The 20980-nt window shown below is 45.2% G+C and overlaps 1 protein-coding gene across 3 annotated transcripts in view; it reads right to left on the bottom strand.

The window, feature by feature from the left end:
- Window positions 1–5849: 5849 nt before the first annotated feature.
- Window positions 5850–20980, bottom strand: part of GALNTL6 (polypeptide N-acetylgalactosaminyltransferase like 6) — a 1725164-nt gene continuing 1710033 nt past the window's right edge. For 2 of the 3 annotated variants that reach the window (XM_067040058.1, XM_067040059.1), the window contains one exon: window positions 5850–7183. In XM_067040058.1, the coding sequence (XP_066896159.1) occupies window positions 7016–7183 (168 nt within the window). In that variant the 3' untranslated portion in view covers window positions 5850–7015. The remainder of the gene's footprint in view (window positions 7184–20980) is intronic. The other variant, XM_059071079.2, reaches the window with a different exon arrangement.

The raw sequence follows: 20980 nt of genomic DNA on the forward strand, positions 1-20980 counted from the left end.
GGTAACTTTTATTTTTGAAGACAGAGGACAAGGGAGAAACAAACTTAAAAAAAAAAAAATCTTCGTATTTATTTTCAACGAAAAGAAGGTTACAATTCAAGATAACCACGCTTCCAACATGGCAGAAATACTGAGCTTTTCTTTACTTTCTGCAGCTGTTTCTAGGGAAGTTACTCAACTGAGTTCAACATAGTGAGATACTGTTACACTTAAAAGACTGGTAATTAAACTTGCAGCATTTTTCAAAGATGAGAGGACCCACAGCTCAGTGACATCTGCACAGTGTCTGTGAAAAGAGCTCAGCCAGGTATTTGCCACCAAAAAGTAACGTTTCTTTTCTCAAGACAGAACTTGAGGAAAAGCATGGTCTAGGTTAGACGGGCTGATATACTGGAAAACAATGTTAAGTAAATTATTTAACCATACTCTGCCTTCGTTTTATTTTCAATACTATTCTGTAGTAGCATGAAGCTCATTAACGGAGGAAGGAACAATAATAATTGAATTATTAACACGATGCTTAATGCCAGGCACTTAATGGTAGGGGCCTTGACCTAGTTGATAGCATAATACTGCCTATTCTTGGTCTTTCAGCTCTGTGATCTTGATTTAAAGAGATTTAAAATTAGGGGTTTGGGATTAACAGATACACTCTACTATATATAAGATAGATAAACAACAAGGACCTACTGTATAGCACAGGGAACTACATTCAATATCTTGTAATAACCTATAATGGAAAAGAATCTGTGTGTGTACACACACACACACACACTTTGCTGTAGACCTGAAACACTGTAAATCAACTATACCTCAATTTAAAAGAATTTTAAAAATGAAGAGCTTTAAAATAGAAACTTGCCTCTGGCAATAAATATCTATTGAAGTGAGTTACACTCATTTTGGATTTTGAATGAGTTGGGATTTTATCATTTCTAAGAGAGGTCTTTTAAATGTAATACATGGTTTCTAAACACATTCAACAACAATAAAACTAGCTTTAAAAGGTATTTTCAGGGGCTTCCCTGGTGGCGCAGTGGTTGAGAGTCCGCCTGCCGATGTAGGGGACACGGGTTCGTGCCCCGGTCCGGGAAGATCCCACGTGCCGCGGAGCGGCTGGGCCCGTGAGCCGTGGCCGCTGAGCCTGCGCGTCCGGAGCCTGTGCTCCGCAACGGGAGAGGCCGCGGCGGCGAGAGGCCCGCGTACCGCAAAAAAAAAAAAAAAAAAGGTATTTTCAAAATGGTGAGACTGTTGATCTAAGCCAAAGGGTGGATCCCCACTGCCTAGAAACTTGTTAGAAATGTAAATTCCTGGGCTCTACCCCGGATTGGATTGAATGAATCAGAATCTTGGGTTGGGGGTGGGAAGGTGCTCCAGCAATCTATTTTTATTTTATTTTGTTTTATTCTTTTGGCTGCACCCCGCCACCGAGGGCTGAACCCATTAATACTCCCAAAGTGCACAGTATTCGCTTGAGGATTTCTCCTCCAGAGCTATGCAAATAGCTTTAATAGATCACTTCTTCCAAGTACCTTGGAAATCTCATTAAGAGGCACTAATCCTGAACGCAGTTTGGTGTTCTCCCTTTAATAAGCTTAGGGGAAGAAGAGCAAATATAATTAAGGGTTAAAAACAGAGGCTCCCAAGGAAGGATTGTTCCCACCAGTGAAGTAGCTCAAGCCCTCTCGTTTTTGGTTTGACTATGAACCACCGACCCTACAGTGAGGTGTGGACACCACAGAGACTGGAAGAAACTGAGGCCTCAGCACACAGGCCTGGATTCTCATCCCAGCTCTGCTGTGAACTTGTGTGACCTTGATCTGGGCACACCCCCTGGGCACAAGTCCTGCATTTTCTTCATAAGGATGGTGATAATCCTCTACTGCAGAGGTGGTTACAAGGGCAGAAGGCGATACATGTAAAATCACTTTAAAAACAAAAGCAATATTGCAAAGAGAATCTAGCTGTCTGTCTATCTATCTACCTATCATCTATCGATCTCTATCTTATACCATAATATTGAGAATTAATAATATGGCTACTGGCGGGCATCTACTGTTTTCAGCTTGGAAAAGTAGAAAATGACTTAGTTAATTTCAAATCAGTTTTTGAAATCATGAAAAAAACATTTAAACTAGAATCGTCTTGATTCAATGAAACAATGTAGATGGGTGTAAGAACTCTTAATTAATAAGCTTCCATGAAGCAACTTGTAAAGAACCCTGTGAATGCTTTAGACAATCACCAAACAGAACTGGTTTTTGTCTGTTCCTGTGTGAAGGGATGGGGTGAGACTAGCTGATCTCTTGTAGACTCTGGGCCTTCATAAGTACGGGAACTAAGAAGTAAACAAGCAGGTGGATTATAGATAGAGTGACCATAAAATTTGCTATCCAAACTAGGACACTTTTAAGCGTGAAAGGGGGCGCTGTTGATAATTACACAGGCAGAAACCAGGACTGTCCCTGGTAAACCAGGACCTATGTCCCTTAGTTACAAACTAATAAGCTCACCCTTCCCAAGGTGAGTGATGTCAGGATAGAAGATTCTGCAACGTCCAGCCTTTCTGTACTGAGGTTGACCCGGGCACACGTGGGGTGTGGCAGACTCTAGGAGACCTGGGGGCTGTCTTGTGGTGAGCCGAAGGGGGCCACTTCCGGCCAGAGGGACGGAAGACATGTCCCCAGGTTTCTCTGAAGCATCACCCACGTGCCTGAGCTGTCGTCTGCTGAGAAGCCGCGGTACCAGACACCCCAGCCTGACGTGTCAAGCGCAGAGATGAGTGACCGTGATAAAAGCTCCGAGCCAACGTCAAGTCTACCAAATAGAGTCGCAAACAGCTCCCGGGCCTCCAACAAAGGCTCCAGACATAAATCAAAGAGCAATCTTCCAATGTCGGCGGCATAGGAGGACTGGCCACTTGTCACTCCTCAGTGTTCCCGCCACGGTGGCACACGTGGAGAGCAATTACAGCTGGTGGTGTCACGTGAGAGTTAGGATGGCCAGGGCAGGACCTGGTGATGGAGTGAACGCAGGGGGTGATGGGTACCCGTGTCTAGAGATACAGAGTACCTCTCGCCGTTTGCGTTTACTCCCAGAATCTCAGGGGATCACTGAGAGATGTTTTCCCTTTGAGGTGTTGTCTCCCAGGATTTATATAAAATGCCCTCTTTCTTTATCTCCAGCAGCTGCTTATGAAAGTGTTATTTCCACCTTATATCCCTGCCAGGGGAAGAGGCCTCAGGAGATATTCCTAAAGGGGTCCCTGGATAAATCAATGTTCACAAGAACCTCATATTATTAGGAAGACTCTAAACTCTGCATAAGGTGACCCGGCAGCAGTTGGAGGCGGCTGGGACACTGTCCACTCCTGGGAAAGAGTCTGTAACACTTCAGATGGGAAGTCAAAAGCAGAAGGAATGTCTCAGCCTTGCCATCGATGCAGTTCTGGTCCTCAGATGTGTGATGTCACCCAGAGGTGGGCCTGGCCTTTTCTCACTGGACAGTCGGCTTTGAAATCCGAGTGTCCTTGGCTCTTTTGATGTGTCTGACATGAAATTTATATGCCAGTCTTTCCAATAAAAGATTCCTCTTTGCTCCTTCATTGTGGAGATAATGAAGTTACTGGAGTTACGAAGGAATTGAAATCGAAGTTTTTCATGTGAGGGCAAGAAGCACAAAAGAGATATTTATATGCCCTTTATTTTCTGGCTGCTTTTTTTTTTTTTTTAAATTTATTTATTTCATTGTGCCGGGTCTTAGTTGCAGTTCATGGGTTCCTTAGTTGTGGCATGTGAACTCTTAGTTGCAGCATGCATGTGGGATCTAGTTCCCTGACCAGGAATTGAACCCGGGCCCCCTGCATTGGGAGCGCAGAGTCTTAATCACTGTGCCACCAGGGAAGTCCCCTGGCTGCTTTTTAAAAAAACATATAATTGCCGCTAAAGGACACCGTGTCAAGTGTTTTGCTACAATGTGAACAGAATGGGCCTAACGCTCTCTTTCATTGACCGTGAATCCATTTTCGTTACGTGTTCCACATCTGTTGCATAACGCTCTATGTTACCAATTCACAGAATAATCCTGGAATTTGCATTATACACTGAGGCCTCTGTTATAATGAATACATTTCAAAACAGTACATGTGATCATGTTAAGATTTTAAACTAAACAGCAGTAGACCTAGAAGCCAGTCATTGTTATTGCCATTGTATTAATCCAACCTTGGAGCACATGTAAATCCCACAATTCGTTCACAACTGTTTCCCAGCACAGCCTTTTCTCAGTAAGTGCATAAAAAGGATTTGAAAAATTAACTATTTTCTAACTTCTGGCAAAACCATTTCTTGTTCTGGAGAAGTAGCAATTTCCAGGGCCAGATGAACTTTCTGCTCTTCTTCTTCTCATTCTGATAAAAGGGCAGGTCAGACCTCTGATGCTCCATTTCTAAATCGTGTTCTTTCCAGGAAAGAGAATCTCTCTGATGACTGTTCAGTCCTTTTGCCGAATAAATGCAAAAACATATGCAATTTTCTATTTTTCAGAATGGCCATAGCGGCATTTCAAGTAAGCAGAGTCCCGCCCTTTGGTGGTACTGGGAAACCTCCCTGGACGTGTTTATTGCAGTGCCAGGCCCTCCTGCCTGGGGGTAGATTCTGAAGCTCTGTTTGATTCTGTTTGGATGTTCCCCCTTTGCACACATCTAACCATTACTTGGCAGTTTGAGGTTTTAATTTTGGCTTTCATGTCTCAGGCTTCTCTTGAAACATTTTTAATTTTAACTTTTTGTATTCCATCCTTCTAGTCAAAGTAAGAGACAAGGCCCTCTGAGACCAGGAGACCAATCTATGTTGATCCTGGTCGTCACACCAAAAGGATGCGGTCTTCCCAGGACGAGAGCACCCTCGCGTATTGCAAATCTGGGCTTTCCAGGGTGCAAAACCTGGGGCTGGCTCTTCGGTGGAACCGTAAACAGCAGTCAACTGTTCAGTGACATAACGTGGATTTTTATAGGCTCATCTCATTCTACAACCAGATTGCTCTCTGAACACTTGAGATAAATCTTCACCCACTCTCTGGAATTGTTCAGCACACAGGTTAATTTCTCACTATTGATTTTCTCCACTATGCATCTTGAAAGCTTCAAGACCGCTTGACCTACACGCACACAAAAATCTCTGCGACTGTCAGTTTAAATAAAATAGCTCTTCAAAAGTATGCTTGAAAAAATCAGTAAAGATAACGAAATAACTCTTCCCCACCTATTAGCAGGGCAGTTTAACTGGACATTTTGATTAGATTTGAAGGAGAGAACAAAATCATGAACATTTACGCGAAGGGGTTTCGTATGTTAAAGCTTCTGAACGTGAATGCTCCTCCTGTGGATATTCCCAGGCAGGCATATTATTCTCATCTAGGGACTGAACATTTCTAGTCAAATCAGAGTAGAAACCAGAACCTTCTTGGATAACGGAAGAGACAACACAGGAGGAAAAGCACTGGACATCAGGTGTTGGAAGACCCCTCCGCCCTGCCAGGAATTAGGACCACTCTCCTTTGGGCTTTCGCTATTCATCTGTAAAAACAAAGGGATTGGATTCTAAGTGTCTTCCCAGTTCTAAAATTCAATGCTTGTATATCCAAGACAATATATATATATATTTTATTAATATGAAAAGCGAGTGGAAAGAAAACAACAAAAGCAAAATAAAAACTTTGTTCTACCCGAAAAAAACTTGAGAAATATATATATAAAACAAACATCATTCTTTCCTCTATATACTCATCGCTGTATATTCCTCCCCCACCCCCATTGTTATTGAAAAGTAAAAAAAAAAAATTCTTTTAAGGATTAAATGTTCCATTTAGTTTTTTAATCATCCCTGAAATCTTGTCCCATTAATAGAAAATGGGGTCAGAAGCACTTTGTTAATGGAAATTCCTTCAATGTGCTTCCAAGGAAAACGAAAGCATCCTTAATACCTACGATATAAACCAAATAAACAAAAAACCCCAGCCGAGAGCAAAACCCAACCAGTTCTATGTCCCCAGCACTGATCAAGCATAACTGGTGTACTAAGCCATTTTCACGTCACTTGGAGTGTAGATTTATTTGCATTTAAGAATCTCCTAAACAAATGACATCAACCTCACTCCATGTCCTTCCTTAGTACAACTACGACTGGACACACATCAGACTTTTAAAATTCTAAAAATAATAGAAAAGTAAAAATAGATATCCTAGGGAAATTCCTCTCCTTAAGCCTTACATGGTTTTGCTGCTTCTGTGAAATCTTTCCCTTTGGAGTAACTTGGTAGCATAGTTTTTCGTGTTTGTTTTTCAGCTGGATTCATACAGGGGCACTGAATTAGAACTTCAGCTAATTTATGGAGCGTGAACCTTTATGACCAGTAAGTTACCTCTGCGGTAAAAGGAAAATGGCAGACGTCGGTGAAAGCATGGAGACACTCCAAGTCCATTTCATGATGTAATTTAAGTCTTAGATAGCACACCCTCATGGCAAAATTCAACAAGAACCCAGAATGGTATGAGCACTCTAGAATCATCTGCAGCACTTTTAACCCTTCGAGTCGGAGAATGGCCCGTTCTAAACCTGCGACAGGTTGTCAGAGAGGTCCTGCCCTTCACCTGCACCCCACCCACCCACTTAAGAGGAGGCATTCATAGCTACTCACTACTGCAGGATTTGACCTGAGAAATGCTAGGATTCATTAACTCAGCAGTTGTTTGCAAAAGTCCCTAAATCATCTTTGCCCTTGGCCAGCAAGGGGACTGCTCAAGTTCTCAGAAGCAGCTGGTGAGGTTCTTAGCCAAGTTCTTCAGGTGCAGGAAGTTCTTCAGGACAACCTACTTGGACATGGCATTTACATATCTTTAAGCCAGACTTCCTGGATCTAGGAAACGTTATTCCTGACTCCTCTGACCCAGAGACTGGCTAAAATTTAGTTTTTATAACCTGTAGGTAATCACTGTTTCTTTCTTCCTTTTTCCTTTCTAGGAGCTGGCATGGTAGTTAAATTTTTCTAAAACAGTCATATTAATATGTTCAAAAATCCACTGCTGAGTCTCGGAGAGAGGGTCACATCTGGCCATGAAAATCTTCTTCTCTGCGGGGTTGCAATCCATGCAGCTGTTACTCACAGGGTGGAATAACGTTCTGTCCTGCAGGGATCGGAAAGAAAAGAAAAGACTGATATCATACCTGGTGAATGCCTGGAACCCATAATATAAAGAGGAAGTAAAATAACCCTGCTGATACTTCAGTATGTACCCAGCGCGTGAAAAAAACAGCACCCCTCCCAAATCAAACAACAGGAGGTGGAGTTGCCACACGGAATGTGGTTTCCTAGGAACCGTTGGTGCAATGTGGGCCCTCCAAGCAGATTCAGCCAGAAACAAAGAATGCATTCATTCATGGATTTAAAAAAATATATAATCCATTCATTTCCTGCTCTGTGGTAAGCATTTTGTTACACGGCGGGTTTTGAAGATGAAAAGTGCATGAGGTTGCTTGTCAAGCAGCTGCTAGTCTAGCCCTTTGGGGAGAGGAATGCCTACAGAAATGGTAATTTAGTCCGCAGTAGACACCACCGCAGCCGCGCGCGCGCGCGCGCGCACACACACCCAGAGGACCGGTGGAGTCGTCCTCTTCCCTACCCTTGAACCGGGAAGGGGAAATACCAGAGGACCAGGAACCAAGATGAGCTCGGGACTGGGGGGTACACAGCGCACAGGCGGAACCTCCAAGCGCAGGCTCAAATTTGTTGACTCTTGAGCTTCTGCCTCTTCCTGACCCCTTCACCGGCATCGCTGCTCTTCCTGGGATGCAATGCTCCCTGCCTTTTGTAAAGTGGAGGGAGGCAGTGTGAGCTCGGTATGTGATAAAGAGAAGGGCTCTGTGAATGAAGGTCCTCCCAGGGCACAGAGTTTAAGTGGTGAGCAAGCCCATTATGTGAATAGCCTCTATTAATACACAACTGCTTTGTATTCTGCAAGCAGGGAGAAGGAAGCCAGTGCTACAAGAAAGGGATCTTTCCTTAGCTAGCAATAAATGCTTTTGTCTCTTAGAGTGTCTATGCATTAAAAAGAAAAGGGCCAATAACATGTAAAAACATCCCCAGATCACTGCTGAAACTTTAGGAACAAGTTATGTTTTATTATTTAGCTTAGGAACCATTTAGAGGGTCTGCTTATTTTCTTTAACTGAGGACCATTAGACTCAGCTTTTAGGCATCCCATGTGAGCATTTCTGGGTTACACTGGCTGCTAACCAATACCTAAGGTCCTTTTGGACCCGGATGTTTGCATAGTTGGGTGCATAGAAGGAAGGATAAGGAAGGAGGAAGGCGGGCCCCAAGCCTCGTTTGCATGTTTCCCCTTTCATTGTAAACGCAGAGCTACATCTAATGCATAGGCTCCCTTCTCTCCTCTGCTCTCTTTCGTCTCCCAACTTTATTGTGGATTTCACTTTCCTTGCACGCGAGAGGGCTGCTGACTTCTCCTGCCCATTTCCCTCACGCCCTGCGTCACTGGCTGCTATTTGACCCCAGGGCAGCTGGCAGGAGCTCTCCTTTCACGGGTGAGGCAGCAGATGCTGGAGGAGGAGGCTGTGCCCCGAGCTCACCCGCCTCTTCCCTCCTGGGGTTGCTGTTGCTGCTGAGGTCACAGATCCCATCCCACAGACGCCCCCCCGCCCCCCGCGCCTCCCTAGGCGGCAGCTCCTTGGCCCTCCCCCCGCCCGCCCCCCTCCCAGCATCCCTCGCGCTCCGTCTCCTGCCCCACTTTCTACCACTTTAGCTACACAGGCCTAATACATTTCCATCAGCTTTTCAAAGAGCATCCGTAAGCTGTTACATTCGTGAACATTCTACGTGACCTGCTAAATTCTAAAATTCACTCTGTTCCACATCCATGTACTTCTCTTTCTTCTTAACTATCTAGATTTCTTCCTATTGTCACTTTTGTCAGTAGCTCAAGTGGGGACCCCCCCCCCATAGACTCGCAGTTTCTCTCCCCCAACACATATTTCCGTAAAAACTAAAAAATGAGGAAAAAAGGAGTAGAACATGTTTCAATTCTCTTCCCGCCTCAGCGTGGATGCGAAAGCCAAACCAGATTTTCTGAACATCTTATTTTTCCGAATGTCATTTTCCAAGCCATAAGGTGATCGTACTTTTCCAAATCTCCAGCTGGAATACACGCTCCGGCCGACCCGGGTATGCTCGTGGGGACAGTCGGGTGGCAAAAGCAGGTGCAGCCCGACCCTGAACCGTCCAGAGTATGTTTCTGTAACTCTACTTCGTGTTCTCATAAACGTTGAAAAGTAGAATCCCCTACGTCTATCTGTGTCCGAGAAGCTTCGTCAGTAAAGCGAGGGGGTGGAGAGGATCTATCTCTGAAGCCTCTCCCAGCCGTACGTAAGATTGAATGAACAGTTTTTTCCAAAGTTCACTGGTGACGAATGACAGGGCATCAGATAGACACTATCAACCATTTGCTGGGGATGAAGAGATGACTGCTCTCTGGTCGTAGACTGAGCTTCCGTGTCTTTGCCGTGTCCAGCAGGTCCTAAGGGGGAACCTTCTGGAAGCACCTGTAGTGTCCCCAAAACATGCGTTTTCCGCGTTGACCTTGGGAGCTACATACATTGCCGTCACTATATTTCTCCTCGGCTCGGCTTCTGGATCGCTAAACGTTGTTACTCACGCTTCTCCTGGCTGGCTCATCGTCGTTGGTGAATGTGGCCTCGTGTCCTACACCAGCCCTTTAAAAATTTTTTTTCTTGGAGTCTAGTTGATTTACAATATTGGGTTAGTTTCAGGTGTACAGCAAAGTGATTCAGTTATGCATGTACATCTATCCACTCTTTTTTAGATTCTTTTCCCCTGTGGGCCATTATAGAGTGTTGAGTAGAGTTCCCTGTGCAATACAAGTAGGTTCTTATGAGTTATCTATTTTATATATAGTCGTGTGTATACAGTGGAATATTACTCAGCCATAAAAAGGACAAAATAATGCCACTTGCAGCAACACGGATGGACCTAGAGATGATCATACTAAGTAAGTCAGACAGAGAAAGACATCATATGATATCGCTTATATGTGGAATCTAAAATAAAGGGTACAAATAAACTTAGTTACAAAACAGAAGTAGAGTCACAGATGTAGAAAACAAACTTATGGTTACCCAGGGGTCAGGGAAGGGAGGGCTGAACTGGGAGACTGGGATGGACATCTTCACACTACGACAGCCCTTGTCTCCTTTAGTCTCCTCCGTCATGACAGGATGTGCCGGCACAGAACCAAATAGAGTTTTTCTCCTCTGGGATAGAGCTCTGAGCCCTCTGGCAAGTCTGCTGTTCCCTAACAACCCTCCTGAAAGGGCACTTTTAGCTGGACTCTTCTCTGTTCAGTCCGGAGGGAGGGCAGAGCTTGTGCCCCGGCTGTTCAAAAAGTAACGCCGCCAACTGTATCTCCTGCACCCTCCCGCCTTCCCTGACCGCCTCCTCCCTTGTTTTTTGTCTGTTTCGTTTTTGCCTAAGAAAGGTAGACATCCTTGAGCAGGAAATGAAAAACTTCACGTTCAGCATTATGGCACCGCCCTTCGTAACCAAACAGGTCAGGCTAAATTCCAATCGGTCCCAAGGGTGAAGGCTGGGTGGGACTTTTCAAGTAGGTCCTGGAGAGGGACACGTCTTCAAAGCAAGCTGGGGTGACACTGCAGGGTACTCACAGGCCAGCACTACATTTTATTAGATTCTGTACTTCTGCAGGGTCCAAAGTTTAAAAGAACACGTATGTTGCAGGAAACATTACCCGCTGTGTTCAGGGTAGTAAAAGCATCAAACGTCAAAGATGCAGAGACACAGCCATAAAAAGAAATGAAACTGAGTTATTTGTAATGAGGTGGATAGACCTGGAATCTGTCATACAGAGTGAAGTAAGTCAGAAGGACAAAACCAAATACCGTGTGCTAACATATATATATGGAATCTAAAAAAAAAAAAAAAATGTCATGAAGAGATTAGTGGTAGGATGGGAATAAAACACAGACCTACTAGAGCATGGACTTGAGGATATGGGGAGGGGGAAGGGTAAGCTGTGACGATGTGAGAGAGTGGCAGGGACATATACACACTACCAAATGTAAATTAGATAGCTAGTGGGAAGCTGCAGCATAGCACAGGGAGTTCACCTCTGTACTTAGTGACCACCTAGAGGGGTGGGATAGGGAGCGTGGGAGGGAGGGAGACGCAAGAGGGAAGAGTTATGGGAACATATGTATATGTATAACTGATTCACTTTGTTGTAAAAGAGAAACTATCACACTATTGTAAAACAGTTATACTCAAATAAAGATGTTAAAAAAAAAAAAAAAAGATGCAGAGACAATAAAATACGTGGGTGAGTTCATAACGTACAAGAAGATGACCGTGAGAATGAACGCGGCGGCAGGGGGCAGGGCGCCCGGGCTTTATTCCACAGCACAGTTGGACCCATTCCTGTCACAGCATTCATCTGTTACGTGACCCTGGTTGGTGACTTAATTCTCCGAACCTCAGCTTCCTCACTTGTGAAATATAGATAGTAATATCTGCTTCACGAGTTTGCTGTGCATAAAGTGAGTTAATATATGCAAAATCGCTGGCACAGTGTCCTACATGCGGTAACTAACGAAGGAATACTTATTCCACGCCTGCTCTCCTCTTAATTTATTTTCAGTCAGGGAGCATCCCCAATTCTAAAAATCAGAACGTACTAACCATCTGGTCTGAGAGCAGCTATTCAAGACCAAATTGCGTTTTCTGAAAGACTGGCGAAATAGAATTTGCAAAAATTGGCACCTGCCTCGACCAGTTATCCGAATGGATACATCAGTGCCTCCTGGTTTCAGCAAAAGGTTTATGGAACCACAGTAATTCGTTCAGGAATGAGCTCTTCTGTCTGGTTATGGTCCGAGTTTGTGCACGTTGCCTGAAATACAACATGATCCAGGGCATCTGAGTTCAACAAGTATTTATTAAGCGCTTTTTATTTTCTGGTGTGCGTTAGGAAGTAGGCATAGGAAGATAACCTACGATGCCTCCCCTGGCCCAGGAAGTGGGGGAGACCAGTAGGTAAGCGAGACAGGTTTGAAGCAGAAAGTGTCAGTGAGATTGTAGCTGCGGGGGAAGAGGATGAATAAAGAAGAATTGTGAACAGAGAGATGTGAACTGACAGGTATATTTACGCATTCAGTTTATTCCACGAGAGTCTACAGGGTGCTTACTATCTGTTAGGCACTGTTTTAGGTGGTTGGGATGTATCAATAACCTGAATAATATGAAAATTCCTGCCCTTCTGGAGCTTCCGTTCTAGAGGTGGGGTTGCGGGTAGAGCAGTAGGGCACAGACCATAAACCGTGAGTGTCCTTGCTTCCGTGGCCTGTTCAAAGGTGACATGGCACACATCAAAGCAGTCCGGAGAAACTGGGGTGCCAAGGGAAGGGCTGGTGTGCAAACTTAAATAGGGCGGCAAGGGTAAACCTCACTGGGAAGGTGACACTGGAGTAAGTGATGTTTGAAGAAGGTAAGGGAATTGGCCACGCTAGCATCTGGAGGAAGAGGTGCCAGACGGGGCGACAGCCAGTGCACAGGCCCTAAGCAGGGGCGCAGCGTGTGGGTTAGAGAAACATGAGGAGGCCAGGGTGAGGGAGAGTGGTCGGAGATGAGTCAGAGGTGATGGAGGGCTCAGTCCATCATGTGCTGGGGACCAGCAGGTCACTTGGCGTGGCCCAAGCACAAGGAGCAAGGGGGAAGATTCCAGGGGGTGACAGATGAATTCCACACCATGAAGAGGCTGGGGTGCAACGCTGAGGCTTGGCTTTTCCGGCAAGCATGCGGGATGGGTGTTGCAGGATTGAAAACATTCGAGTTAAGGATCCTCATCTTGGGTGCCTCATGCTGGTGGCAGAGAGGAAGACGGGCTGGGAGTGGGGGACTCGGGATACAGCCGGAGGCACAGCTGGAGGCTACTGCGGTGGCCCCGATCTGAGCTGAGGTGAAAGCGAGAGCAATGCGGAGGAGTTGGGGGTGACCTGAGACATGGCTGGAAAGCTTTCTCAGGAGGCGAATGCGCACAGGGTGTTCTGACTGATGGGAGGTGGGGATGAAGGGGGAGGGAGTGGATGGCGAGAGGAAAAGCGGTGCTGAGGTGAGAAATGCAGAAAGAGGAGCAGGATTGGGGGCGGGGAAGATGGCCTCTGTTTCAGGTATAACGAGTCGTAGGTGTTTACGGGACATCCAGGTTTAGATGCCCCGAAAGCAGCTGGGTATCGGCTGGACCTCAAGATAGCTTCTCTGTAAAGTGGGGAGAGTCGAGTTACTCCCTCCTGCTGACTGTTCATTACTGTGTGAGAGACATCGCCTTCACGTCCTTTTGTTTCTAGTATGGGTATGAGAGAAGGAAGGCTCAGAATTATGAGACTAGTTTTTAATCCTAGTTTCATCTCTGATGGCCACTTCATTGGCTAGTGATTTCGGTTTTCCATCTGCAAGACCAATGGAGTGGAAGGAGGAGGGAGGGATAAGATAAGGGACAGAAATATCCGCCTTCCCGCCTCCCGGGGTCGTGGAGAAGAACCAGGTGGATAGATGAGTGGCCCTTGAGTCCTGGAAGAAAGACACATCAGGTGGGTTTTTTTCCTGCCTATTTTTGCTGTTGGCATCTGAGAGAATGTGAATAACACGTTGACACGCATAAAAGGGACAAAGCAGTCTGATTGCCTATCCTCTTCCATTTTTTCTTTGCACAGGTACGGTTCCTCACAGGAGGAGAAAATCGGTCTTCCTGCATCAGTGGATAATTTGGCCAATCAGAAATAATGCTTCTGATGCCCCGACCGACAGAGCCCTCGGTGTGCGCGCTGAGACAGTGCTGGCAGCCCCGCAGCCCTGCCTCCTGCTCCATCACTGGTTTTCTGGGCTACAGGCAAGTGATGGGCATAAGTGTACCCTCAATGCTCAGAGCAGCCAGGATCAGTCCAGACTCGGTTGTGATTTGTTAAATCTCTGCTCTTCACACCATTCAAAGACTTCTCAGCCTCTTCGCTAAGTTCTTAGCATGGTCCCGAGGTCTTGTATAGGCAGCCCTGCCCCTGGCCTTAGAAGTCATCATTTCCCCTCACACGCAGACGCTTCAACTGGCTTCTCCGTTCTTCCAAGAAAACCAAGCTCTTCCCTACCCCAGGGCATTTGCACAAGCCGATCCCTGTTATCTGAGATTTTTTTTTAACTTAATTTTTATTTTACATTGGGTTAGAGTTGATTACCATGTTGTGTTCGTTTCAGGTGTACAGCAAAGTGATTCGGTTATACGTATATTGGTTTGGCCAAAAAGTTCATTTGGGGGACTTCCCTGGTGGTCACGTGGGTAAGACCTCGAGCTCCCAATGCAGGGGGCCCGGGTTCGATCCCTGGTTTGGGGAACTAGATCCTGCATGCCGCAACTAAGGAGTCCGCATGCCGCAACTAAAGATCCCACGTGCTGCAGTGAAGACCCGGCGCGGGCAAAATAAATAAGTAAATAAGTAAGTAAATAAATAAATAAAAATAAACCAAACTCCTGCCAACATTACATAAAAGCAAGTTCATTTGGTCAGTGAATACGTTGTTCAGTAAAGTTATTGGTGAAAATGAAAAATGTGTCTTTCATTTTTACTTAAAACTGAACGAACTTTTTGGCCAACCCAATAGACCTATCCATTCTTGTTCAGATTCTTTTCCTCACTTGCCTAAATCCTACTCGTCTTTTAGGTCTCCATTTAAAAGCTACTGTGTCAGAGCAGCCTTGCGTACCTCTCTGACCTGGGTAGAGCCCAGTGTCCCGTTCCCATATTATCCTGTACACTTAATGTATTCAATGTAAAAATCTGTCTGCTTCCCCACTAGACTGAAAACTCCAAGAGTCGAGAAAGCCCATCTGTTCCATATCTTGTTTCCATCTGTCCATAGCTGTTCATCTCCCCTCAGTAAACCTGCCAGCAGTCACGTCAACATAATAATAGCTGCTATTTATCGAGTATGTATTTATGTGCCTCTTAGTGTTAAATGTTCTACCCAGATCTTCCCATTTTATCTACTTCATCCACACAAGCAACCTGAAGAGAGAGTGAATGTGGACAGACAGGAAGCCAGGTTCATCTGTTTACTTAACAAATGCTAATTCAGCACCTACTACGTGCCAAGCAGTGTTTTAGGTACTGAGGATACTGCATGAAAGAAAGCAGAGAAAAATCCCTGCTCTTGTGGAATTTACATTCTAATATTTAGCGACAGTTAAATAGCTAAAATAGTGCAGGAAGACGACTACACAGCCTATCGTTTCCCCTACGTAAACTTACGAGGAGACCTAAAGTCAAATCAGGAGAAGTTTTTCGGGCACCCGAGAGTCTGACAGCTGACACTCATTGAACTCTTATTAAGCGCTGTATCCTAGGTGCATTTAGCTTTTATTTCATCATCACAATAATCTTCTAAGGTAGATGCTGTTATTATCGCCATTTGATAAATGAGGAAACAGAAGCACAGAGTAAGGAAGTTTCCCAAGATCCCAGAGCTAGGACCACCGCGGAGCCAGAACTCAAATCCCAGGTCCCTCAGGGTCCAGGCCCTGTGCTCTTGGCCTCAGCCTGTCTCACCCCTGTCTTCTTCTTCTTCTTTTTTTAAAAAAATTTTTGGCCATGCTGCACAACATGTGAGATCTCAGTTCCCTGACCAGGGATCGAACCTTCACCCCTTGCATTGGAAGCGTGGAGTCTTAACCACTGGACCGCCAGGGAAGGCCCTCACCCCCTTCTTAGCCGAGCCGACTAGCAGTCCTGCTGCAGACCCATACATGGCTCAGTAGGGAAGAACTGTCCTCCTTAGCAAATACTAATGTCAAAGTTGTATAGTTCCGATTACCAAGATCCTTTAAAGTCTGACAGTCTCGATCTTGACAGGCATTCAGTTCAGGAGGTCTTTGTCCACATGTTAGAGCCTGAGACAGATTGTGATGAAATCTTTTTACTAGTGACCAGAGGGTGGCAGTGCAGCCTGTTAGGTAAAATGGTAACCAGCAGGGATATGGCTAAGGTACCCAGATATGGCAAGAGTTAAAAGGATGTGACGATGAAGTGACTTCAGCTGGATTAGACGCACAGACAGAAACAGGATGGGACGGCAACGCTGCTGAAAATGTAGCTTCTTTGCAGGGGTGCATGTACTCCCCTCCCGGGAGTTAGCCTCCCTCATCTTTGAATTGTCAGGTCGCACCAAAGACTACAACTTCTCAGGATACGATGCTCGTGTCTCCTATTGTGTCTCCTATTGTTTTCAGAGTATAGGGTACGATGTAGACATTGTGCATCTGGTTTTCAGCAAGATGTTTGAAAATCCCTCTTTGTTTTCCTATGGGTAAGCTGGAGAAATGTGGGCTAGAAGATAATTCACCATCAGGTGAATTTGCATCTGGTTGAGTAACTGCACCCGATGGACCTATGTCTCCTCTATCGTAGGATGGAGGGCTCGGTTCTGGGGCCTTGTTCATTGGGATCAACAGCTTAGATGAGGGCCTGAGTGCATGCTACTTTGCCCTAACTCACGGCTGGAGTAAAACTAGTTCACCTGGTAATAAGCTGGATCAAAGAGTCGAAATCCAGGCTGGGGGTAAATCTCGTGAGGGGGAATTTAATAGAAACCAATGGATGGCTACCCAAGTATAAGAGGTGAACCGTACAGGTAGAAGACTACAGAGACGTATCTGTGTAGCAAAGCAAGAGTGGTTCTTTTTTTAAAATACTGAAAGCTCATTACGAGGCCAAGTATGGAAGTTAAGGCAGAAAAATCAATCAACTCAAGCTAATTCAACAGGCATATACTGCTCATAACAAAGGGGTGCTAGAAACTCATTCTATTCTCTGGTTAAACACATCTAGAATACTGTGTTCCCTTTTGGGCATCATGCCCCCTCTAGGACCATCTGGAGTGTGTTAAGAATCTGTGTCCAGGAGGCTGAGGTAGGTCCCAATGAAGTTACCTGAAGAGCAATGGCAGGAAATTGGGTCATGTAATTGGAAGTCAAGAGTAAAGATCAGACCGGCATTGTGCAAGGAGCTGGAATCTGTCTTGACCAAAACGGTTGAAATTTAATCTGTGTGCTACCAAAAGTCTTAAGAGCTTTCTAATTCTTGGGACTGTCCAGACATGAGGGGCTGATCAGGGGTAGTGTGACTGTCTAAGTATGACCACAAGCCCGGGATTTTTTTTAGTGGGGCTTCATTTATCAGAACCGGAGTCGGATTTCACGCCTTTTAATTAAACTCTGTTTCCTCATTTTAGGTCCTAAATCAATACCAAACCGGAATGATTTAAAAATAACAACCTTGTGGCCATCCATCTGGCATCTTCGTGGACCAGCAGGATTTTATGAGCTGAGAGGCTAAAGCCCTGGCACGTAACATAAGGTACCATAAATAGTCAGATGTGGGCACACGCCAAGAATTCCACCCATTCACTTTTTAAAGTACTGTGACTGTTTCACTGTTATCAGTTTAGCCTGACAGGTGTCTTTTTAGCTGTATTCTTAAGCCCTTTCTTATGGAAGTTAAACTATAAGGACACCCCAGAGAGCAACTCAGAAAAGTGACGTAAACCTTTCACTTTGGGACTTTGGGGAGGCTGGGAACGTGGTTCTGAGACCAAAAGATGTGCTAAGTTTTATCCAGCGCGGCTTGGGGCTCCTGGAGGGGATCGCATCAGTGACTGAGCCCATTTAATGAACACTGATTTACGAATGTCTGCGTAGTAGATATTAAGCAGGCCATACAGAAATACAAGAAAACGTTCCTGCGCTCAGATAATTAACATCTGTAAGGGGAGACTAAGCGTGCATAATACAATGTTCTAAGTACAAAGGAGGGAACAAAATGGTACAGGAATACAAGCAGGGGGCAATTCCAACTACCGTAGGAGGGAAGGGTAGGGTAAGGAGAGTAGGTAAAAACTGGAACTAGAAACGTGATTCTCCATCTAGCTGCTCATCAGAACCTCTTAAAAAATACCAATACCCAGCCTTCTCTTTCTAGAGCATCAATCTGTCCTTATGCCAACAGCACACTACACTAATAATTGCATTTTTGTAATGTTTGGGTACCTGGCACTTTTATAGCGTTTGATACTTGTTCTTTTCCTTCTTCAACTTTTTCTTGGCTATTCTTGGCCCTTTCATTGCCATGTAAATTTCAGAATCAGCTCATCAATTTCCACAAATAAAGCTGCGGGGGTTTGATTGGTTTTGCGTGAAATGTAAACATGTGCTTGAGAACGGATATCTTCACAATATTGTCGTCTTATCCTTGAACATGCTAGCTTTCCTTTGTATTTTTAAAAGTTCCTCTTGGGCTTCCCTGGTGGCGCAGTGGTTGAGAGTCCGCCTGCCAATGCAGGGGACATGGGCTCGTGCCCTGGTCCGGGAAGATCCCACGTGCCGCGGAGCAACTAAGCCCGTGAGCCATGGCCGCTGAGCCTGCGCTCCGCAACGGGAGAGGCCACAACAGTGTGAGGCCCGCATACCGGGAAAAAAACAAAAACAAAAAACCAAAACAAAACACAAAACAAAACAAAAAAAGTTCCTCTTAGTGGTGTTTTGTAGTTTTCTGTATAAAGGCCTTGTACATCTGTTGTGAGAGTTATTCTTAATTATTTGATACTTTTTATGGTGACCTAATGGAATAAGTTTAGAGTTTCATTTTCCAGTTTTTTGTTGCTGGCATACAGACACTTGCTCGTCTTATATTTACCTCGTATCCAGGACTATGCTGAATGTACTTACTAACTTGCATAGTTTAGATGTATGACCTTTGGGTTTTTTTATGTACACAACTATGTCGTCTGTGAGTAGACTGTTTTATTTCTTCCTTTCTGTTTCTTATACCTTTTAATTTCTTTATCTTGCCTGATGGATCTGGGAAGGCCCCCCCTGTGCAATGTTGAATGGAAGTGACGGTAGCAGACATTATATTTTATTCCCAGTCTCCAGAGGGAAGTTGAAACATTTCACCACTAAGACTGATAGTTATGGGGCTTTGGTTCTTATTAGGTTAAGTTTGTCTGTCTATCAGTTTACTTTCTGTATGGCTAAGACTTATTAGTCAGAGGGTTAAAAACTTAAGGATTCATAAACAGACCATGCATATAAGGCCCCTCGACTTATGACAAGGGTGCCACTTCCCTGCAGTGGGAAAAATGATTTTTTTAAGTAAATGATGATTGATCAATCGAATATAAATATGAAACAAACGGCCCCATTTTACATTGTAAACAAAAACGATTCCAGGGAATATATACCACAATGCAGAAGATGAAACCACAAAGCTTCCAAAGATGACTTAGAATACTACCTTCTTGACTTTGGTGTGGGCCGAGATGTCCTAAACAGGACACAGGAAACACTAAATCAGAAAGAACAGCTCTTCATCAAGAAGAGAGAAAAGGCCAGAAACTGACTGGAGTAAGATATTTACAAATCACCAATGAAGCACTATACCTAGATATACCAAAAACTCTTCAAAATCTGTAAAAAAAGAAAAGACAAGAAAAGAAAAAGTCAGACAACCCATGTTAAAACATGGTCAACAGACTTGAACAGGTCCTTCTCAAAGAAGATCTCCAAAAAGGCTAACAGACCTGTGACCTCACTCTACAACCACAGAACGGAAAAAGGAAAAGAAAAAGAAACCAACGTGCCAGGCGTTGGTGAAGATGGGAAGGTCTGGGTTCTCAGGTGGCACGTGCCCAGAGTTCTTCAGGCCCCAGAATTTCAGTTCCTGCTGACCCGACCTCCTGAAGCTGGCCCCTGTATCTCGCTCTAGGGCCTCTGTCCTCTGGGCTCTCAGACAGCTCCATCTGTAAGAGCAGCAGCCCAGAGGTGTCAGGAATAAACACCCGCCCAGGAGCTGCTGTAAGCCAAGACTGACTGTACTGGTCACCCACGTGGATGGGAATTCGATCACGTGGTCAGAAACCTTGCTGGAAGTTTCCCACGGTTTCCCTCACTGAATTACTGTCTCTGTTTCGTCGACGTGGAAGTTGAAACTCACACATGTGAAATAACTCACTGAAGATCACATTACAGTTCCAGGATGAATTAGAATGGCTTCGGCCAGACGAGCCACCCTGGCGTTGACCAGATCGTGAAGAGGCAGGAGGAGAATCTGGGAGAAAGAAGGCACTTCATCTTCTCAGAGGGAAACCGAGTAACATATAAACCAGAGGGTTGCAATGACCAGCTCTGGTGGGCACCCCTCTGACTTCAGGATGGACGGGGCGGGGATGGGGGGGGGAGGGCGGTGGCAGGGTGGCCCTTTAAGGGAGGCTTTGCAGTAAGTAATCCCGGACTGAGACGGGTAGGGCTGCAGTCGGGGCTGCTGCGGCCACAGGGACGGCAAGGAGAGGGAGGGGTTTCCACGTCTTAGAGATCAACTAGACGTAGGGGGTTAAGGAGCCAGCAGGACAGTTTCTTGCCTCAGATGTCGTTCTGAGTGTCGGCTGGTGATTTGAATATTTTTACTGAGGTCTCTTCTGCGAGTCATTGTTCTTGTAGCTGGGGTCCCCCTGGTGGTGAAAGAAACCAAAAATGGGATTTCTTACCCTGGGTACCTGCTACGAGGGGAGATGGCTGGGCAGGAGCCTAGTTATACGACCCTAGGATAGGGATTCCTTCCTTTTCTCGTGGAGGCAAAGAGCCACATAGAAAAATAACTGAGAGCCAGGGGGCGGAGGGTCAGGGAGGGTGGTCCACTTCTAAGCTGGGTAAATTTCTGGGGTTGTAATACACAGCATGGGGACTACAGTCAATAACTCTGTATCGTGTACTTGAAAGCTGCTAAGAGAGTAGATCTTAACGGTTCTACACACACACACACACACACACACACACACA

Source organism: Kogia breviceps, chromosome 8, assembly GCF_026419965.1.
Source record: "Kogia breviceps isolate mKogBre1 chromosome 8, mKogBre1 haplotype 1, whole genome shotgun sequence".
In the NCBI taxonomy this organism is placed as follows: Eukaryota; Metazoa; Chordata; class Mammalia; order Artiodactyla; family Physeteridae; genus Kogia; species Kogia breviceps.